Source organism: Chironomus tepperi, unplaced genomic scaffold (genome assembly GCF_022539635.2).
Source record: "Chironomus tepperi strain 1889 unplaced genomic scaffold, CSIRO-AGI_Ctep_v1 contig_376, whole genome shotgun sequence".
Classification (NCBI taxonomy): domain Eukaryota; kingdom Metazoa; phylum Arthropoda; class Insecta; order Diptera; family Chironomidae; genus Chironomus; species Chironomus tepperi.
In genome coordinates this window covers 2,144,872-2,167,672 of record NW_027226498.1, presented here as the reverse complement: position 1 = coordinate 2,167,672, position 22,801 = coordinate 2,144,872, and the positions used below count along the sequence as shown (strand labels likewise).

Below are 22,801 nucleotides of genomic sequence, written 5' to 3'. Positions count from 1 at the left end.
TGAACTTATCAACACTGTTTAAATTAACAGAACAAGATGTACTACGGAAAACCCAATGAAGTAATTTACAAGTTCTAGGAATATCTCCAATTTTAATAAGCTTCAGCTTGAAAGATAATTGAGATTTAATGAGAAATGAATTTGTTGTCATAGTTCAAAGGAAATATTTAAACTTTGTTGATGTCTAAATAATCTCAAAACGTATATTCCAAAATTTTACGTTTAAAGACAAAATATGTAAACGAAATCGAAAGAACGTAGCTTGTGAGTTTATATACTTTCAGTCAATACTTGATGGATTTTACAAACCTTCTGGGAAATTAACTTAAACATATCAAATTAAGTTAAGCATTCAGCTATGCATAAACATAATTTCAATATTTGAAATAACCTTAGCAACTGCTTGAAAGATTAGTTGCTATGTAAAAAGTCTACGCATAATATTCACGTGAACTTTTAGAAACTTTTATGAATTCATAATGCTTACTAATTTTTGTATAATATGCTAATTCTAATATTTATTCCAAAAGATTCAGCTAATCTTTTTATAAATTCTAAAACAGTTCTTTGTCAAACATGGTCATTATAAATTAATAAATCAAACACATTTCACGAAGAAATGAAGTAGTCAAATGGATATTGATGACGATAATCAAAAATTATCATAATTATAAGACAATAAATTCTATGTTTACTTCCTCCTTTCAATACATGAATGAAAAGTATCAAAAGTATATGAATACTTATGATGATCATAATGAGAATAATAACAGCCGATAAAGGCAAACTGTATACATTATGTACATAATTTCTATGATTTTGAAAAATTATCCAATGAACCAAATAATACATCAGTGATTTTTGTTATTGTTTGTTATTATGACGCCATATCTCGTTTATGTTTCTATTATGCTTGTCACGAGATACAAAAATGCGACAGACTACGATGATGTTTATTATTTATTATTTTATAATTCGACGAGTAGAAATAATAATAAAAGCAATGTCCTTAGCAGCAAAAGTTTTCATATCTGTGACCTTCAACCTCATCAACCTAATTTTTTATATATCGTCTTCAAGTTTAAATTATAAATATTTGCTGCTAAGTTTTCCTTCTGCAATAACCATTCACGCATTTATGATTGAGGAGGGGTAAGTGAAGGTAAGCCATGCAATCTAGAGAATAACTTATTTATAGATAATAGATAGAGATAGACATTTATGTAATAAATAGAGAAATGGATGAAAGTTTGTAGTGAATTTAACAAAAATTAAGAAATATTTTTTTGCAATAATTGAAACAATTTCACAATTGTTTCTTGTAATTATTAATCATTAGAAAGATGAATAAAATAATGAATTGATGATGATTAAATAATCCTGAATCCATAAAAAACAACAAACAATTTTGTTTTGTTTCGCGAAAAAGAGAAAGGAATGAAAACTTTAATTGTGATTCGGCCAACGTTTGATTATCAATTCGTTCCACGTAATCATTAATGACAATTTGGCTTTACCACTTTTAACGTTTTCATTCGCTTTTTCTGTTTTTAAAAATTATGCTGCTGTTGTTGTGTAAATAACCCTAAACAATGTGACAACAGTTCTTTTAGATTTTTGATTTTATGCTTAATTTTTTCTTTGTTGTTTCATTTATCGTTAAAAAGTAAATAAAATAAAAAATTATGTTTTTGAGAGAAAAAAAATATAAAAGAAGCATAAAATGTATTTTTAATATCATGATCAGGGATGAAGAAATTGTATGAGTAACGCTTGCAACATAAAAATATTGTACTGAGTTCTAAATTTGATAGACTATGCTTTTTTGATTATAGATACAAAAGTGACTCAAGATCCATGAGTGCTCGAAAGGATGTCTATCAATTAGCCTTCTTTAGAGCAAGAATGAATTTGTACATAAATCATCATAGTGCCTTATCCAAAAGGTTTAAGAAAATATTATAACATTTCAATAAAAACCCTTCAGATGAACAATCTGGCCATAAGAAGCCAGATATAAATCACGCAACCGAAATCATTTAAATATTGTCCTATGGTTTATGATATTAATGCAAATATGGTCAGAAGAGATTTCCAACATGATAAATTGCTTTCAGTTCAGTGAATTTCCAGCACCAAAAATTATTCAAATCTACAATTTTTTATGTTCATTATGATACTTTTTTATTCTCATAATATGAAACTCATAACAATTTTTTCATCACCTGATGAGGTGGCACAATCCTTAAGGAAAGATTGATACAATTATTATTATTATAAAGAAATGTTTATGTGTATCTACTAAAATAAAATCATAAATTTACAATTTTGCATTATTTTTTAATGGTAATTAAGGCACATACTTTTCAGTAATAATTGATTTTTTTCATTTTATGTTTTTTTTTTTTGTAAAAATAATTAAATGCTTTTATAAAAAAAAGAATCTTGAATTCCTGGCAGCATGGTGAAAAATGCATTTTGATGAAAATTATATAGTTCACGGTGGTGGTAGCGATTTAGTAGCATAAAAGTAGTAGGTAGATGTAGGTAGTAGAATGATGATGATTTATAAATATTTTTTTATCTGAATGTTATGATGATGATGGTTTTGGTTCGAGAAGTGGCTTGATTTGGTTTTTAGGCTGGTGATGAAACTTAATTAATAATATTAACATTAGGAGTATAAATATATTTTTTTGAATATGAAGAATGTATTTGCTTGTGATTTTTTTTTCTTTTCTGATTGATTTAACATGTTAAACATTCATACAAATATAAATGCCTTAATGCTGTATATTGTTATAAAAATAAGATAGTAAAGGAAGGAAAATAATAAACGTTGATCAATTTAATTCTTTTTTGTTCACTAATTTAAAGGTTGGAAATGAAAAAGCTTATAGAATTTAAATTTAAGTGCTATATTCAGTGTGATAAGCTATGTCCTTTAAAATAATATTAAAAAAATTTGAATGAATTAATCCCGTATACATTTGTCTTAAAAGAAGTCGCATTACTTAAGGACATGAATAGTACTTTTATAATTCTGAGGATGAATTAAAAATACAATATCTAAAAACTCCTCATTAATTAGCCAGCAAATTTATTATTTACAACTAGAAGAAAGGAATGTCAGCAATAATGATTACCCCTTCAAGTGTCATTAGCGTAATGTCAATAAATATAAATAAATATAACAATGTGACTTTTACTCAAGTTTTGATGTATGATTTTCAAATATATGTATTACATTGCTCGACTTATTCCTCATATTTTATGTATTCTCGAGAACCTTTCAAAATATTTTCATGACACATTTTCTTCTTTTTCTTAACTTCTTTCGTTTTTCGCAATTTCCGTGACACTTTTATTATCAAGAGTGCCTTATTTAAAAAAATCAAAAAATACATATCTAGGGCAAAAAACGCATCAGCTTATAAAAGCTTTGGTTTTTTGTGGTTTCTATATTTAATGATGATAATACACCGCAGTAAATTTTTCTCTTGATTAATTAATTTATACAATTTAATAATTTATTGTAGCGAAATCATTAAGGTTTCATGTCATTTTTTGTGTGTATATATATATTTTTTTGTGAACAAAATGATGAATTTTTTATGAAATAGACATTCTATTTGAAGTTATAATGCGAGAGACCTAAAATATTGTTTGTGTCTCATAGATTTTTTTTTTCATTTAGGTAAAACTCACCAAAACCAAATCGCTGTTGTTGTTGCTGTTGCTGTACTTGCTGTTGTTGATGATTAAATTGTGGACGTTGGAATGTTGATGAGAGATTTGTGGCAGTCGAAGTATTAGAGCCACCAATACTCGAACCAATACTCGATGATGATTTATTCGAAAAGTTATTATTGGAATTATTTCCAATAATTTTACTGCTGCCATCAGAATTGTTATTTCGTTCTGATAATGCCGTCGATAATTCATCAAATATAAAATAACTATCTTGTGCATTACTTGCACCATTCATTGTTGAATTTTGTTGTTTTAATGGCGAACAATTTCGTTGCAAAATGGATTGCAATGGCGGTGATGAATTGGAATGTAGCATTATTGATAAATTCAGATTTATTTTTAATTATTTAAAGCAGTGATTTATTCTTATTTAATTTCCTTATTAAAGCTTTCAATTTCCTTCTTAAATAATTGCTGTTTTTTTTTCTTTTGTGTCGATGTAAACGATGGTAAATGGTGATTTATGAATGCTCTCTAAGTACCCGCAATATTACTTGAATTTTGCTTTAGAATGTATTTTTCGGTTACTTTATTGTTGATGCGATTTTATCATGTACATATAAAACTATATCCAATAACGGTGAATATCTTGCTTAGATTTTTATTGATTATAAAATTGATGAGATTACTATGTTGTGGAATTATCTTGGTGTGTTATGTTACGCTCTTTAATGTATCTTTAATTTTATTTGCTTAATTATGTCGCAAAAGTATGTGCAGAATAGAATACAGCCTGTTTTATTGCATTGTTGCTTTATTTATATTTTCTATATTTTTCACTTTTTTAATTGATTCTTTTTTTTAATATAAAGTTTATGTCCTTTAAGCACTTTGTTATCAACTATGTATAATATCTTTCACAACCTATTTTTATCCTTTTAATTTTTTTTTTTTTTGATTTGTTTAAAATTTCATCACAATTTGATTGTTTGATAATGTGTAATGAATTTGATGAGATAATGCTGCAAAAATTAACATAAATCAAAAATTTTGATTTTTTTTTCTTCTTCGTTGTTAAATTGCTGTGGCTTTGCAGAGATAGAAATTGAGTACATTTGTATTTACAGATTTAATTTAACAGACACTGAGCACGCCGACCTAAATGAGCGTGCTCATAATTTTTCTCAAGCAATATAATTAAGCATGTTCAATTTTGTGAGCATACTTATGAGTATGCTTCTTATCTGCTAGGGCAAGTTGTCGAAAATTAATTCAAAATTCCAACCACTGGGTAAAGTAAGGCAAAATGAATTCTCAAAATCTATCTCTGCAAAACCGTCATTGTAAAATTATAAATAAATTAATGATTTTTTTATTCAAAAATATCATTAAAGGAAGGTATAAAATTCCACTTGGAAGTTCTAATAATTTCAATATATGATTGCCATAATAATAATAACAAAAAATTTATGGAAAAATAAAATCAAAATAAATAGTGCATAGAAAATAATTGATGTGTATGCCACCAACAAAATATTATTTATGCGTAATTTCCCAAAATTATCAAAATAATTTTTTTCATTATCGACAAAATATTGTCAATTGTATTTGTATCACTGTTTGCTAGTTTTTCACTTTACACATCAATCTCGTATTAATTTTTTATTTTTGCTATTTTTACATAGCTCTTCCTTTACAATATTATTTGATTACAAATTTTTATTACAAATTATTTTTATTGTTGTTGCTGTTGATGTTGAAATTTGTATTAATGTGAAATTAAATGTCTCATAACAACGCACATTATAGACTTGTTAACGAATATTTTTTATACACTACTCACAAGTCAAACAGAATGTTACTAAAACATTTTACCAGCTCAATTTACCGCAATTATTATTGATACACTTTCAAAATGCCAATTATTGTTAATAATAATTCTGTTTCACTTTAAGCGCTCGTACTCGATTATTTTCGTGTTGTTTTGATTTAGAATTTACGCAATCATTATTTTTTATTTAAAAATTGATGATAGATTAAGCACAAGTGTACTGGTGACAATACGATAACCGAGTAATTTCTAAATTATATGGAATAAATTGAGCATCACGAAATAAGTAGAAATAGTAAGCTGTTCGTGATGCCTTTAGCGCTTTCAGTTGAGCGTCTAAAAACTTTTCAATCTTTTTTTAAATTTAATATCTCTGCAATAACTATATTGAAAGAAATGATAATAGAAACTTTGCTAAAAGAATAGTATATAGTTGCATATAGCACTCCAGTTTTCCGACTAAAAACTTCATGAAAATATTCTAAATGACAACATTACAAGTATTTTTATAACCATAACAATAGCACAACACTTCATATAACAAAAACATTGTTCCATGTATTTTCTCTCGATCTATATGTACATGTGTACAAAAAGTATGTGTCTGTATATTTGCTTCCGAGCTTTAGTAAAGACTTATAGTTATTATAATATTTAAATGACCAAAAAATCGTATAATAATATGAACATATGTTTTCATTACATTATATTCCTCATTCTTGTACATATTCGAATATCTCCATCTACATTTTTCCATATCATTTTATAAATTCTATTCACGTTTTCGTTTTGAATGTGATTTCATGTTATAAATGCCACAAATGTTTGGATATGTACTGTGTATGTTTTGGAAAAAAAAAACTATTACACAAATTAATTAAACTACTCTACATCGTCCGCTCCGATCTGCCTCGTTCTGTGTTTGCCTTTTCTTTTCGTTCATCTATAACTGACCATTTCTCTTTTGCTAAAGGCATTTTAGAACTCATCATATGTAGCGAGTTGGTAAGCAACGACTCATCAGATGTAAAACAACAACATGCTTATGGCTATCTTAAAAATGTAAATGTAAATAAATAAGTAGATAATTAAATTACATCATAGCTGTGCATATTTTGCTCACAAATATGTATGCGCGACATGTGCTGAGGAACGTACAATGGCATTTAATCAGGAAATGAAGCGAAAAGAAGACACTTTACAAGTAAATGGGTGTAGTAGGGTAGAGAAGGTCTATTACATCAAATGAAATTTTACATACATTAATCTTCTATACAGCAAACACAAAAAGTTGTGATCTATTTAAAAAACGAAGAGCAGTAGCAACAACAGAAGCACATTTCCTATTGTTGAAGCACAGTGAATGAGTTAGAGCACGTTCATGTATATGAAATTATATACCTTTCACTATCTTATCTTTTATGCAAACTTTATATTACTGCATGAGTGCATTCAAATTTATTTTTTCTTTCTTTCTTTCTTTTCTCACACAAGGATAGAGGATTTGTATTGTGAAGGAAGTGGAAAAGTGCACAATTTCAGGCTGTTTTTTTTCCTTCCCCATGTGATTTATCACTAAATGAAAATTTCTGCAACGTAGACTATTCAAGCATAATTGACAATGCAGTGAACATCAATTGACGTTGCACTTGTAATGACACACATTTACAGTTTGAATCCTTCTTTCATATAAAGCTTTGACAATAGAATATGAAAAAATGTTCATGCAACATGATTTTTTTCTTCTATGGTAGCTGACAAGATGATGCAGAAAAGATGCATTGTCTTTCATTTAGTTTGTTAAATTGAATTTTCCTCATGTTGACGATTCTGATGTTTAATGCATTAAAAGTTGATGGGAGGAATCAGAAAATATTTATAAATATTGAATCATGATTTACGAAGCATTTCAGTCATAACATTGTGATGGATAGCTTTATATTAGCAATGTCACACGTCTTTGAGTAACGAAAGAATTTGAATGAAAATTGCTAGAAAAAGTTGAAGAATTTAAAGCCTATCAAAAGATTAAAATTAGAAATGCTTGACAATGTGGTAGGCACAGTAGGGAAATTTTAACTAATTACCATAACCTACATCAAAGATGTACATTTCCACATTGTCACTGACATCGTCAGATTGCCTAACTTTGCATGGTTGACATGAAAAATGGATTACATCCCGAGGAAAATAAAAATGAAAAGAACGAGGGCAAATATGATGCGAAGGTGAAAATGTAGGCAATTATTTAAAATGTGTATGATATGAAAACGTCAAGTAAGTAAACTTCTTTGCGGTTCCTCAAACATTTAATTTTTTCTCTCTGTTTTATTTTTTATTTTATAAAGTGAAGCAATTTGTTCCTTTAACATATCTCTTTATGAACTTTTTCGTTTCCAAAAAAATCTTATTGTTGCAAAAGTTTTTATTTTTAGACAATTTTGGCTACAGTTCTTTTGGTTAACGGCAAAGTGGAAGAGAGAAGTTCTCTCTCTCGTTTTCCTTTTGACTTTAAGACTTCTTTTTATAAATAAAGCTCTTTTTCTGTTTTCAAAAAGGAAATGAAATTTCTCCAAACAGCAAAAAATTGTTATGAAGCATGAGCACTGTATGTCGAGTAAAAGGAATCACATGGTTGTTAATTCTGAGCAATCGTCCATTCTAATTTTGTAATGGGGTATTTCCTTCTATTGTAAACAGCAGTTCAAGGCAAAAAGTCAAGATTCTTTTACAAATAATACATTTTCTAGCTCAAAGATATAAAAATTGCTTAATTTATGAACTTGTATTTTCGTGTTTGATTTCTGATTTCTATCTAAATTTAAAATTGAAACATCTAAAACAGTTTTTATGGGAAACACCATATGATCGAGTTTGCAACAACTTTTTAACTATATTAAAACTGAGGTGAAAAATCAATTTTATTTACTTTTTAAACATTTTTTTCACTTCAACTATAGCACTGTAGATTGAAAACTGAGAGGAATATAAAGTAATAAATTTCCCATCAAGAAATAGCAAACATTTAATGACAAAAATAGATTCATATTATTATCGTTTATGAAATATTCATTCAATTTTATATTTAGAAATTAAGAAATTTATTGTAAAAAGAACATCCCTGTTTTGACTTAATACTAAGTGCATAAGTTCATTTTTCGAAAGTAATTATTGTAAACAAAAAAAAAAATTGATTAAGAAATTGTTGTTATTTCCCTAATGTGCACATACTATTACATTCATACTTAATTCAAATGCGTCATTAATGACGTTTATTGTGAAACTAGAACTTAGCACTTTCATGAAATAAATTTAAATAACCCATGAACCGATGAATTATGCCTAATACTTTTAATTTATAATTTTATTTATTTAGGTCGTTTGAATTCATTGAAGCTTCACCATCTGAGGATGATTTTAATATTGTTAATCTTGTATTAACATTTCAGATTGGAATAAATTTGCGCAAAATTTCTCTAAGTCGTCTCATGTGTTAGAGCAATAAAAAGATTCCCGAGAAAGATTAACTTTTACATAATTTCTTTTCGATTTTTCTGCACCTTACACTTTTGTCCCTAATGACACGTACATAGATTTCTAATTATTTTGCTACTTATGCAAGAAACTTTACATTATAATTATTGACTTTGTGCACCGAGAAGAAGAGCTTAATTTTTATTATTCAACAATAACAACAACGACAATTTGAATGTCTTCGATTTTTAATTTCATTATTATTCAAGTGTCATTGGCGAAGGACTTATACATTTAATGAAATGATTGCAAAACAAGAAAATTGAATCATTGAAAATTAAAAAAAAAAATCGAAAACTTCTTAAATTACTCAATCAATTATGCGATTTTTGTTCCAATAAAACATTATATTGTGTTGTTTTCAGTGCCAAAGAGTTTCTATTTCATATTTATTTTCTTTTCAAAATATTGGATATTTCATCTTCTTAAAAATTCAAATGGCATGGCCAAAATCTCTTTATATATTTTTTCTGTATCTATCTATTTAATTTATTCAAATTGATATCTTTGTATGTGATAGAAAAAAAATCATAAATTTTTCAGGTTTCTCCATAACTGTTCATTTATATACCAAACAAGTCAGAAAGCATACGATGAAGATGAACCAAAAAATTTTTGGGGAAAAAAATTTACAGTTTTTTTGGACAGATATCAAATAGAAACAAGCTAATGAAGAAAAAAAAAACAAAATTGGAAGATGTTAAAGACATTCCATAATTTTGTTATAATCGTATTTATGCTTCCTTCACAAAAACTAAACTAGTCAGCTTTCTTTTTGGCTCTATTTATGGAGCCAAAAGAGACTGACGATAATAGAGGTTCTTTTTGTTTATCTTATTATCACATATTTTTGGAAAATTTAATCTAGGAAAATAAAAATTATTTCAATCTCTATAATTTCAGCTGATTTCAGGTAAGATGATTCATCTCACAAAACACATTATATGGCTTTATTTCAACAAAATTTAAAATATTTCAATTGAAGCTTTGAGCACAATATTAAGTCAATATGTGAAAATGTATTACACTTAGTACTGCTATATCAAGAACTCGACTCGAAAATACTCTCAGTATGTCAATAAAGCACATATTTTTTAAAGCCACAAAAAGTAAACGAATTTTTTGAATCTCTAGTAAAAAATAATAGCAATAATAAGGTGACGAGAGATGATACTACCACTAGTTGTCGTAACTTTGTCGATTAACGACAAAGATCAGCTATACAGAAATATATTTTTTGTGTTGGAGATTCCTGGTATTTGTTTTTCTCTTATGGAGAAAAAAACCTATGAATTTTAAATATTGGAATAGTTTAGTGATAATGTTACACGAATGGACAGATGCTTGTCCAAAACAAACAATAGAAATACACCATGAAAAAAGTTTTTCATGAAAATCATTGAAGTTGAAATGGAAATTTTTGTTTTTGTTCCTGCTAGCATGTTTCATTACGGCACGCAAAAACGAAAGTCATTGTGAATGGAAAAACTTTTTACACAAAAATACAGAAAAAAAAACTAGAGAAACAGAACGAATAAAACGAAAAAAGCACAACAGTCAGAATTAACCTTGACGTGCACATGAAATTATATTTTTGTATTATAATATTTGATAGAGATATAGAGAGGCAATAAGCGCAAGGGAATATTATGTGTAGAATCACACTGTAAATGTGCGTGATTTCTAAAATATAATCTTGAATTTGACCCCGCATTTTAGAATGTAAAGTTCTCACATTCACTGATATGAAGGCAATAGTTTGTTTTATAGAATGGGAATATTTTTAGGTTTAATTAAAATTTTTCACTGCACACAAACAACATGTTTTATAATACTCATGACATGGCCCTTTCTAGCCTTAAAATTACATTTTTAAAGAATAAGGAAAACTTTTTCCTTTTGCTATAATTGAAGGGTATTTACCATTTTTTGTTGTGCTATTGTAAAGGTATAAAGAAAAACATATTATTAAATTTTCCAATATGATACTCATTCTTTTGTGTACGTATTACACTATATCCATAAATAAAAACACTCGATAAATGTGGGTGCTGTATAATGATAACACGTTAAGCATCATATGAATAAATCTTTTGTCCATTTTTATAATGACACACAAAAAAGTGTTACAATTTCAATATAGCACATACAAATTCAATTTTGAAAGCCGAAGGGTGAAAATTATTAGCTTTTTGCATAACACAATTTTCTGTTGCACAATTATTCATTTTTTGCTTATACAGAATAGATTTTTAGGTATTTGTGCGCTTAAAAATAGTTTTTTACAACTGAAAAATTTTCACAGTTTTAGTTTTTCTTGCAATCATTTTTTTTTACATTCGCGTGTTTGAAGCAATTGAATGGTTTTTAGTTTGTATGTTTTTTTTGTTGCTTCCACAAAAGAATAAACTTTTTGTTGATAAAAACAAGAAAAAAAAATGTGGTATTTATTCTTCCCCTTGTAATACTCGATTATATGTGAGTTATTACATCGCAGTCAAATAACTTCACAAAAGCGAACGTTTACGTAAACTTTTTTTGTTGGCAATTAAAAAAAAATAATAATTTTTCAGATACATTTATATTAATTTCGTACTTTACAACGACAACAACAACAGCAACAATAATATCATTTGCAATAATAAATACAGCTCATGAGAGTTACATTTTTTTGTTATTATTATAAAAATTAGCAACTAAACGGATAACAATAAAATCACTAGATAGTTCTTGGTTGACACGAAACTTACAAAACAAAATTTTTTTACAGATTTTCGGGAATAAAGCAGCGATGCGACGAAAAATGGAACAGAGCCGGATTGTGACTGATTGAATGGAAGGCGAATCATCGAGTTGTATATTGTTTCTTTCGAGTGCCATTCAGAAAATAATATTGTCGTATACACAACAGCCTTTATTTCTTATCGCCACTACATTATATGTATGAATTAATTTTTTACTTCTCTTTTTGTGTGTGTATAGAGATAGATATTGCATGTGTATGGGAAAGAGCGAGCAATAGTTGAGACGACAAAAATGTGTGTTAGATTGTGTCGTAGTACTATCGGGCTGCAAATATATACACTTTTTTGAATATTATACGGGGCGCTTTAAAATGGTGGAGACACACGCAGACCACATACTCCATACAATGTATGCATAAATATGTTAATAAATTTTTTTCCTCTCAATTTTTTTTTCTTACTTCTCATTTCATCTCATGATTGTTTCTTCTCTTCTCTAAAACCTCCAAATCATTTACTACTGATGCTGCTTCTGCTGCCTATATGACATTATATGTCAGAAACGTGTAAATTTTTTTCTTTGTACACAAATATTCATCTTAAATACTGGTTTCTCATATATTATTCAACATATTTATGTGTATATAGATGAAATCATTATCATCATTTACATACATCTTCACATAGCCAGTGAGAGTCACATCTTTATTGTGTGTCTTATTTGTTATGTAGAGTCTTTATACTATTATTGAATATCATTGATATTTTGTCACTCAGCTATTGACAATTTTTTCAACAAATGAAATAGAATTTCATCATATGTAGACATACAAAGGAACAGTGAGAACATTTGTGTCAATTAAATAATCTATTTTCATCAGTATCAAGATTGCATTTTTTATTCTTCAATCTTAAAACAATTGAAAAATATTGATAACATCTATTCATTTTCATCACTCATTGTATGCACCCAACTGGAAGTAGTTTTGAAATTTTTTTCATTTATTACAATTGAATTTATTGTGTTGAATGCTCATACATGCACGATACCTTTGCATCATTATTATTATTGTTATGAATAAAATACAAAACAAAATTTATATTGACTACTGTCTGTCTCTCATGCTCTCACTCTTTTGATTTTTATCATCCTCAAAAGCAGCCACATTCTACCCTCAAGCAAAGAAAATAGAAACGAAAATGTACGAAGATTTTAAAAAGTTTTATTGAATTGTCTTTGCGACCATATCATTTCCATATTTCTTTTTTTCCATACAATTATAGATGTAGATAGAACAACATATTTTTGCATGATAAAATGAAGTGTCTTGCGGTATGTTTGATACTTGAAAAACAAAAGGAATTGAGAGAGTGAAAAAAGGGTAAAAAGCAGAACGAAGCAGCACTGAGAGATTATTTACATATATTCAATTCTAATTCCAAGTTCTGCTATCTAAATGATTTTTCTCGTGAAGTGATTTTTTCCTTATTCTCAACTGAAACAGTAAAGAGATATTTATAGGATTTTGTATTTCATTTCATACTTTTTTTCTATCATCTATCTTCGCCATAACGTATGATTAGATTTTTTTTTTTGAGTTCAAAAATATGAAAAGAAGAAAAATTGATAAGATTAACTTATTCAGTGAAGTTCCTAGAAGGAGGGTTGTAAAGTGTTATTTGCATAGCACGTAAGGAGATAATAATATGTATGCAAAGGGTATACAAAAGTTGTTTCCTTTCTCTGTTCTCAGTAAAATTTTATTTTATTTACCATGTTTTAGAGGATGTTTAATTTAATTTTTGTTACTATGGAAAAAGTTGTTCTTTCTCTTTCATTACAGATTTATCCCTTTCCTTTACAATATTCAATAAAATCATTTTTTTCTGAATTAATATAATGGATACCCTCATTTTTTAAAACTATTCTAAATTTTATACTATTTTGACATACTTTTTTACGATCCCACTATAATCTGTGGGTTACTTTATTCTTTGAAACATTTGAAGATGAATAAAACATGTCAAGCCTTAAAAAATAAAATTCAAAGAAATCTTCTAAAAAAGTTACAATTTTCATTTATTATATGCTTTGATTATCTATAAAGAAAACTGGAGGGGCCTCCACACATAATTTCAGCCCTCCACAAATCATCAACCCTTCAAAAATTTCTCTTTTCATTTTAAATAATAAGAAAAGAGAAGGAGAGCAATCATGTCAATGATAAAGAGAAGAAGGAAAAGAGAACAAGTGTATGAATATAACGATTATTTTAATAGAGAACCCCACAAAGAATCCAATTTGTTTGATATGACACATTCAAGATGACAATGATTTTTATTTTTTATTATTAGATAGATTGAGTAGCAAGCGAGAAGAATTTACACAAATTAATAGTAATATAGAAGAGACTCTTTAGATATACATTCATAGAATTTATAAAAAGGCAATGTTAAGTAAATGAATGCCTATGCACAATTGTGTATTCATTTAATATAATTCACAATCAAAATGCCCTCTCATTTACAGTTCGTATGAATGCTATATTTGTATACATTCATTTCTAAGCTACATGAAAGAGTAAGTGAGTAGCTGGCACATATAGTTAAAAATTATTTTATTTATTAAGTTACACACAGTGAAACGGGTACACGAGAAAGAAGAAAAGAAACAGAGATGAAAAAAACACTTGTTCACTTAAAAGACGTCAATTGTTTTCAATTGAGCGAGTTGTCGAGTATTTTTTTGTGCTTGCTGCTTCGGGCTTTTAGGGAAAAGAAGCGTAAGATAAATGATGAGACTTCCATTGACAACACAGTATTTATAACTGTGTTACAGCTAATTATCTATATTTTTGAAATATTTTCAACCCTCAAGGACACATTTCACTCTAAGTATTAGATCATTTTTGTGCTATTTCTAATTAATTACTCAACTCTACTTCTGATTTTTTTGTGTTTCGTGCTTGCCATTTTGAAATTGAAAATTTTCTCATTCATTTCGTTTTTCACTGTCGAAACAATTCATTGTTGTTGTGAGGAGCAATGCTGAAGGGAGAAAAATCTTTTACATTTCAGACTGAGAATAAAAGCGGGAATCTCGTCATTCTCATTTATGCTTCTTTGGTGCTTTTCAACTACAAATTTATTATGAACAACTTGACTTCATAATGTCATATTATTTACTTTCTTATGCTGAATGACGTAATTTGTATTAAACATTATTAATACGAAGATGATAAATGCGTCACTGTTTCAAAAGTAACAGTTTAAAATGAAATCGAAAGCGCATTTCAACTTTCAAAAATCAGTCATCTATAAAAATGAAGAGTAGTTGGGATAATCCACAGAAATTCCTCAGCTGGCATAGGGTAAGAAAATGTCAAAGTAAATATGAAATATGCATGGATCATGAAATGTAATTCAATTAAAAATACATATTTCAGAGCTCTTCTTTATTTCCATTATAAACGATTTTATTGCATAATTTTGATTAATTAATAAAGCAAGTAATTAAAGAGATTTGTCATTCATGACAATGATTTCGTCCGATTTCATTTTCATTTTATAAAAAAAGGTTCTGGTTTTTGTAATAAATTTCATATGTTCCACACATTCAAATTTTTTTAGTAGTTCTACCACAAAATTGAGGAAAAAAAATTGTTTTTCGACTTAAAATTGTTCACAAAAACTTCTTTCCTGTTGACCTATTTCGTCGTCTGCTTCTGCTTTATTCCACCAGTTTTTTTGTCGCATAACATTTCGTGTCATTACAATAAACATTTTATAGAGACAATTACAGTTTAAATCTTAACTAAATTTCGTTGGCTGTAAATTCACCCGAGCAACATAAATAAAGAAGGCTCTATTTTTTGTACTTGATATCCATTTAATGGTAATAAAAAATATTTGGCAAAATCTTCTTCATTTGTGTCACTCGGGGTTAATAATTTATCATCATTATTACATTTTTCATTTTAATTCTCTGCTTTTCTCCACATAAAAAGTGAATGAATTCGTAAATACAAATAAAATATGAAGTAAAAGTTTTGTAGATTCATCGAAAACATTCCTTGTTTGTCAATAGTTTTGAGCCGTTATTTATCATAATATTTATCATAGTTTTTACTCCTCATAAATTTTTATTTTGCTTTCAAGCAGAAAATTTCATTTTATTTCTTAGTAAATGATAAAAAAGAGGGTGAGAAATTAAGATTAGACTGAATTTTAGTTTACTCTAAACATCTTAAACTTGCTGACTATTCAAGAAAATAAAGTTTATGTTGTTGATAAGCACTTAAACTTTTAGTGATCAATAATTTTAAAATAAACAACTATTTAAGAACAGATTAGAGATTTTAAGAGACTTTTGTAAAATTGACATTTTATTTCATAAAATTCTCAAGTCTCACATTAAATATAAAATAAAAGTTGAAAATTTAAACTCGACAAAGAAATTATGGATAAATATGTGCATGATGCCACGAACTTCATTTTAACTAATAATAAGCCACTACTATCGATAATCATTGAGAGAATGCATCATCATTATGATGTAATATTGCTAGGGGAAATTGAATAAAACTTGAAATCAGCAAAAAATCCGAAAACTTGATTTTCAAGATTTTATCTATAGATTCAGACAGTATAAGAAAATATGAATGGTAATTCTAAAGAACTTATTTTATATTCATGAATTTCATTTTATGCATATAACTTCCTAAATTAATAAATTGAATCTAGTTTTATGGTCTAATTAAATTATTGTACCAATATTCGAAAATAATGTTGACATAATCGATTTTTTAAAAAAATTAATGAATTGGCAACAATACTGACTGAAATAAAAACAAAAATATAACTCAAGGATATCATAGCATCTAATTTATGCACATTCAGTTTAAAATCTTTGCTAATTTTAAAAATTATAAAATCAATGGTTGAAAATCAGGTTACATAGGTAAACGAATGAAGTATTTTTAGAGCCGTGATCTTCTGAAGGACATAAAGATTTAATGTTAAGCATCTGCTTGATGCAATTAAATTACAAAATGTAATTATTAACTTTAATTACTGAAGTAAATAATGAGCTGATTTTAATGATTTACAATTCACAAAATCTTTCGACTTTGTATAGTTGATGTAAAGGAGAGTTGTGGTATCAGTCACCCGCAATGCCAATTTTTTCTACACTGGCACCACATAGCTACAACATTACTGTACTTATAAAACATATATCCTATGGGGTTTTAATCCTTTTAATTATGCTAATCTAGTTATAAGACTTTCAAAGTCATTAATGTAATTTAAAGTTTCAGATGGGGACAAAAAAACAGCTTGTCACAAAAACAATCCTAACCATTCTCAATAAGAAATTAAAACAACTATTCTTGATCATTTCAATTGATTTATTGTATATAAGAAATATTTTTAATTAGTTTCGTAACAATTTTGCAGATTTGCCAGATTAATAAATCCTTTAGTTTTCTCAATTTTAATCCTATCGATCAATGCGAATTCGATAGTCATAGCTCATTATTTAGTACATTGTAATTTAGTCTTTGTAATCTATGTATCATTAATCAAGATATTAATCAAAGAGGTAGTAAAGGAATCACATGACTTTAACTATGTAGTTTTTAATGCAAAACAAGATTTCGTTAGCCTTGATGATTCTAGTGAAATCTGATGATGTTCGCGGAATATGCCATAGTGTAAGATAACTTGAAATACACTAAAATTGAAATTTAGTGACAATATTTTTCGATAAAAATATTCTGGATTTGCTAGGTAATAATTTTTTTGTGGTTTATTGAGATTTAAAAATCAGGGGATTTAAGACTTTTGAAAATGCATAAAAGTCGTAAAAAATCATGAATGTCATTTACTTTAACATAAAATGTTCATTCAAATATGACCACCTAAACCACAAAAATATTATGACTACATTGACCTTAGTCGTCGACTGTGACAAATTTGCAATCATGTTGAAGTGAGAATGTCAAAGATATATATCACAATTGAGTTTATTTCAAAAAATAAAATCTTATCAGTTACGACAAAAAAAAAAATCCCACAAAATGTTAAAGAATTGAGCCACTTGATATGAAATTTTCTAGTCGACAAGTCATAAATTTTATTTATTATATTGTTGATTTAAACTATATCAGTAAAACGTAAAAGAACAAGTTAATAATTTGAAAGTTACGTAACATAATTATTATAAATGTGCTACGATTCAGCTTATTTTCTTCTTGTAAAGCGTGAACGTTTAGACTTAACAGTATTTCAGTACGGAAGATAATATTACTTTATTAAATTTATTGCACGTAAATTGAAGCACCTACATATTTTGTACATGTTTATAGTAAAAATGAAATCATGTGTTCATAAAATAGGTAGGTAGGCAAATAGATACATAGATAAACTGACTAAATAGTCAATTTCAGTGTCGAGTTTCTTAATGAATGAATGAATGAAGGCTATTTTTGCATCTTTACAAGCAAACAATTTTTATGTGCTTCTGAGTCAAGTTGTTGACTGATATTTCTTGAGTGTCTAATAAGATTTGGAAAAAAAATTAATTAAATTTCATTTCCGCAAAGTCAGCAAAATTAATTTGATGTAAATTAGAGTAAACTATTTTCATTAAAATTTCTCATCCTCAAAAATAAATAAAATTCTCTCATTTTTTTGAAGTTAAGAGATCTTTTATTGTACTTTTTAAAATGACTAATATACCATCTCATATAATTAAACAAAAGAATAAATTAAATTAAAATTTAGATTCTTTAAAAATGTGTCACATTGTTAATTCGAGTCATTTTCACCTTAACTTAATTTTTTTATATTTAGACTTAACTTTTTTTTTGCGTCATGAATTGAATTTTCACGAAAACAAAATTTTCTATTGGAAAAATACTACAAAATATTTTCGGTATTTTCTCTATCTTTTAAAAAATAAATATTAGTTTTAATCCTCAACAAAGTTTGTAATTATTCATTACTTATTGTCATTGTTTTTCCCAATCAGGATCAATTCAATCAATTAACATCAAGATTTTTCCAATTTTTTTACAACTTTTTTTGCTTTTTGACTCACCCGAAAAATGTGATCGTTTGGTGCTGCCATTATCGCTGTCACCATCGAGTGGACGTTTACGTGAATCATTTGGAATTTCTGGACTTGGACATGTTGTATCCATTCCGGCATCAGCGGCCATCATTTGTATGCCAAATCTCATTCAACTTTTTTTCTTTTTTCCTTTTCTATTTGTTTAAGTCTCTTCTATAAATTTTTTTGCTGTTGATTTTTTATACTTTCTTTCAACTTGACCACTCGTTTTGGCTAATTTATTAATATGCTCTCTCTTGCTCGCTGAGGTCAAAGTGCTCGAAAAAAAGTTTTATGACTTCTTCTGAGCTCTTTTATATTTTGTATGATGTTTTCTTCTTTTTTTAAATTCTCTTTTTAAGGTTATTAAAACAGTTAACAATTTTAATTATTATTATTATATCTCAACGAAAACAAAAATTAAAATTATAATAGAATTCTCTTCTCTTCTTCTTCTTTCTTATTTGTATTTATACTACTACTTTATACTGTTTTCTGTTCTTTTTGTGTTTTATTCTTTTTTGGCAAACAGTCAATGACTTTTCTCCTTATTTATTTAAAAATTACTTTTTCTTTTACTATTTCCTCTTTTTCTTCTGTGTTGTAATTCTGCAGATTCTCGCTATTTGTTACAGTTAATGTAAATTATATTGTAACAAGACCAAAACAACTGCAAATAAATTGAATTTTAAATTTTTTGATTTAATTTTCTCTTTTAATATTTTAAAATTCTTTTTGTTGGACTTGTTATTGAGCATTGAGAATTTCAAGCTATTTGGTCACCAGAAAAAATTAAAATTACAGCTGTTTATAAGCTATATTTGAAATTTCTTGAGTTCAGTATTTGTCAGCAGCTAAATGACTGTCAATATTTTTTTTTGGATCTTAATAGATTTATTTGACTGACTTGTGCGATGTGAATGCTATCTTTAACTGAAATATGTAGGTCACTGTTTAAAAATAAATAATATTGGATATATTGCCTTAAACAATTAGTTTTATGCAGTCATAATAATTATTAAATTTATCACATAAGATTAAATTTAGGCTGCAAAATGTGCAAATTTATGTATCTGCTATAAACATTTGTTATTATTTAAGATAAAACTATCATAACATTTCAGACATTCAGCTCTCGTTTCAGGTCAAATATAGCTCCAAAAATTACCATAAACAAAAATATGGATCTTATCTCTGACTTGATAATTTTTGTCTAAAAATAAGATTAAAAATTTTGAAGAGATTGAGTCTTATCCAAAAAATATTACTGCAGTCATAAACACTACTAACTTGCTCAATTTGTTACATACATACAAGCATGCTTATCGGAAATATCAGAAAACTGAAGTTATTAACTACCGTATAGAGCTGTTAATCTGAGTTTAAAATATAAAGATAATTTGTCAGATTTTTTTTTCATACAAAATATATAAAAGTATCAATATTTGATTATCAGACTTTCTAGCTTTTCTGACCAATTGCTCAATAACAAGCCAAAAAGAAATATGCGGCAGTATAGGATTGACATAAAAAAAATTCAATTAAAACATTGAATGAAAATATTAAAAGAGAAATTATTCAGAATATTTTGGCATTTATTATCGTTGAGAGTATCTTTATAAAGCTTAAAAATCAATATAAAATAATTAATTAGTCCAAATAATAATTCCAAATAATTAATGACAATTTCTGTAAGACAGACACTCTGAGAACCCGCACATCCCAAAATTTCAATTATTACTATCATCATATTTTCCCACTATCATTAACATAATGTTAAATTAGGTTTCTTAAGTATTGTTGTGAAATCGACGTCTTGTGACTCTAATTTTTTCATGTAAAATTCATACCCATATATTTTATGGTATTATACGTGTGCTATAAACAATGCAATATGATTACACTAACTACCGTTAAAATTAACGATCAAGAAACTGCCAATAACTTTTCGACTGGCTTTATATTTTTTTTGCCTTTATCTCCATCTAAAATTTATTTTTTCCACATTATACTTCTTTCTACTGATAAGAGTAGTACCAACACTAAATTAAATGTACTCTGTTTTTTTTATCAAACAAGTTTATACAACTGAAAAAAATTCTCAGATAATGAAAAATTTCTTTCTATTTCACATGAACAAAATAAAATTATTTTTTAACCCTTTTCCGGTTAGGATTTTTTTATGTAATTTCTCTTCTCTTCAAAAATGTGACAAAAGGAAAAAAATTATTCGGATGATATAAGTGCGATATTTGAAGCCAAGCGAAAAACTAAATCGCAAAATTGAGTAAAATTATGAAAAAGCTCTGAGAGGAAAAATAATGAGAATATTTTTTTTTTGCTGTGCAGTGATTTCAAAAGAAAAATAAGAAAACACAAAGGAAAAAACTTTATTTTTCACAGTGTACAACAACAAAAAAATATAAAAAAGTCTAGCTTTTTTTGGGAAAAATGATGATAAAATGCGCAGGCGCAAAAATTTTTTTTGAGGTAGAAAAAAAAATTTTTTGATGAAGAAAAGTGTTATGTATGAATTGAGGAATTTTCTGATCTCAAATGAATAAATATAGGCGAAAAAGAGAGAATGATTGTCTTTATGGCACTTTCAAATTGTTCGATTCACTTTAATTTTTTCTTTACAAGCACCCGCGATCTTTTAATTAAATTCAAAAAATTACGCGCTCTCACTCTCAGCTGACGTATTAATTCGAAAAGAAAAAAAGAAGAAAAAAATTATAATCGCGACACCAATTTTTTTCTATTTTTTATTTTATTTTTCTTCTCTTTTTTTTAGTTTGTGTATTTTATTACAAAATGCAACCACTTTACTGTCACTGTGGAAATCTTCCTCACGAAAAGCAAGAAACAAAAAAAAACATATATACTCAACGCGATAAAACCTTGCGAACTAGCTGAAACGGATGAAATAATAATAATCAATTGGTCTGACTCCACTCTCAACTTTACAGACCTGCTGATAACGAACACGAATGAACTTTTTTTTTTTATTTGCTTTTTTCGTTCCAATTTTATTTATTTTTTAGCTGTGTATTCGCTAGGAACTTATGATAACTGGTAAAAATATTTTAATACAAAAACTTCTCTGTATGCCTCTATTTGCCCATATTTTTAAGTGGAATAAAATGTGAAATAATAAAAATAAAATATATTTTATTTGTCTGTATACCGACTTCTTTTTGTTCGTCGTGTGATTCAGTGAATACGCGAGAGAACTACTGAGTAGAGAGAAGTGAACTCGACTCGACTTTGACGGGCCACAGAAAAATATTTTCCTATCTATCTTTTTTTCTCCTGTGTGCTTCAACTCATACATTAAAGCTTTCACCAATACTTTGACACATTATGCAAGTATTAAGATTGTGTGGGGCATTTTCGGTTAGATTATTGTTGCAAAACATTGTTGTTCAAAACTATTGATAAGAATTCATAATGATTATAGATTGACATCTTATAACAATTTCATAATAATTAAGAACTGACTAAAACTCAAAAAATCCATCAATTGTCATCATCCAATATTTTTCAGAAATATGCATTTCAAAAACTGACAAATGGAAATAAATTAACAATTTCATGCATTTCCGAAATTTACTGCTATGAACCTATACAAGTATGTCCAAAAGTCTTATCTGTGTGCAAACAAAGAACGTGAGAGAAAGAGAGTATTTTGTCCCCACTAAACTTCCTATTTACTACAGTCATATACCAACTTGAGTGAGTACATTTTTAATGAATTATTTTTAAAAATTAATTTGATTTTGCAATTTAACTATTAAGTTTGAATATTTTCATTACTACTAATTCATCAAGCTTCATTAATTAATCGAAAACCATTTCTGATGCGACAAAAATTGACATTGAAAA

At 27.3% G+C, this 22,801-nt stretch overlaps 1 protein-coding gene across 10 annotated transcripts in view; it reads right to left on the bottom strand.

Moving 5' to 3' along the window:
- Nucleotides 1-22,205, bottom strand: part of ps (RNA-binding protein Nova-1-like protein passilla) — an 83,152-nt gene extending 60,947 nt beyond the window's left edge. For 2 of the 10 annotated variants that reach the window (XM_070647401.1, XM_070647400.1), the window contains exons 1-2: nucleotides 18,905-19,586; nucleotides 3,709-4,715 (exon numbers count right to left, since the gene is read on the bottom strand). In XM_070647401.1, the coding sequence (XP_070503502.1) occupies nucleotides 3,709-4,069 (361 nt within the window). In that variant the 5' untranslated portion in view covers nucleotides 4,070-4,715; nucleotides 18,905-19,586. Of the gene's footprint in view, nucleotides 1-3,708; nucleotides 4,716-18,904; nucleotides 19,587-20,766; nucleotides 20,964-21,745 lie in introns of those variants that run through there. The other 8 variants (XM_070647398.1, XM_070647393.1, XM_070647396.1 and 5 more) reach the window with 8 other exon arrangements.
- Nucleotides 22,206-22,801: the final 596 nt, after the last annotated feature.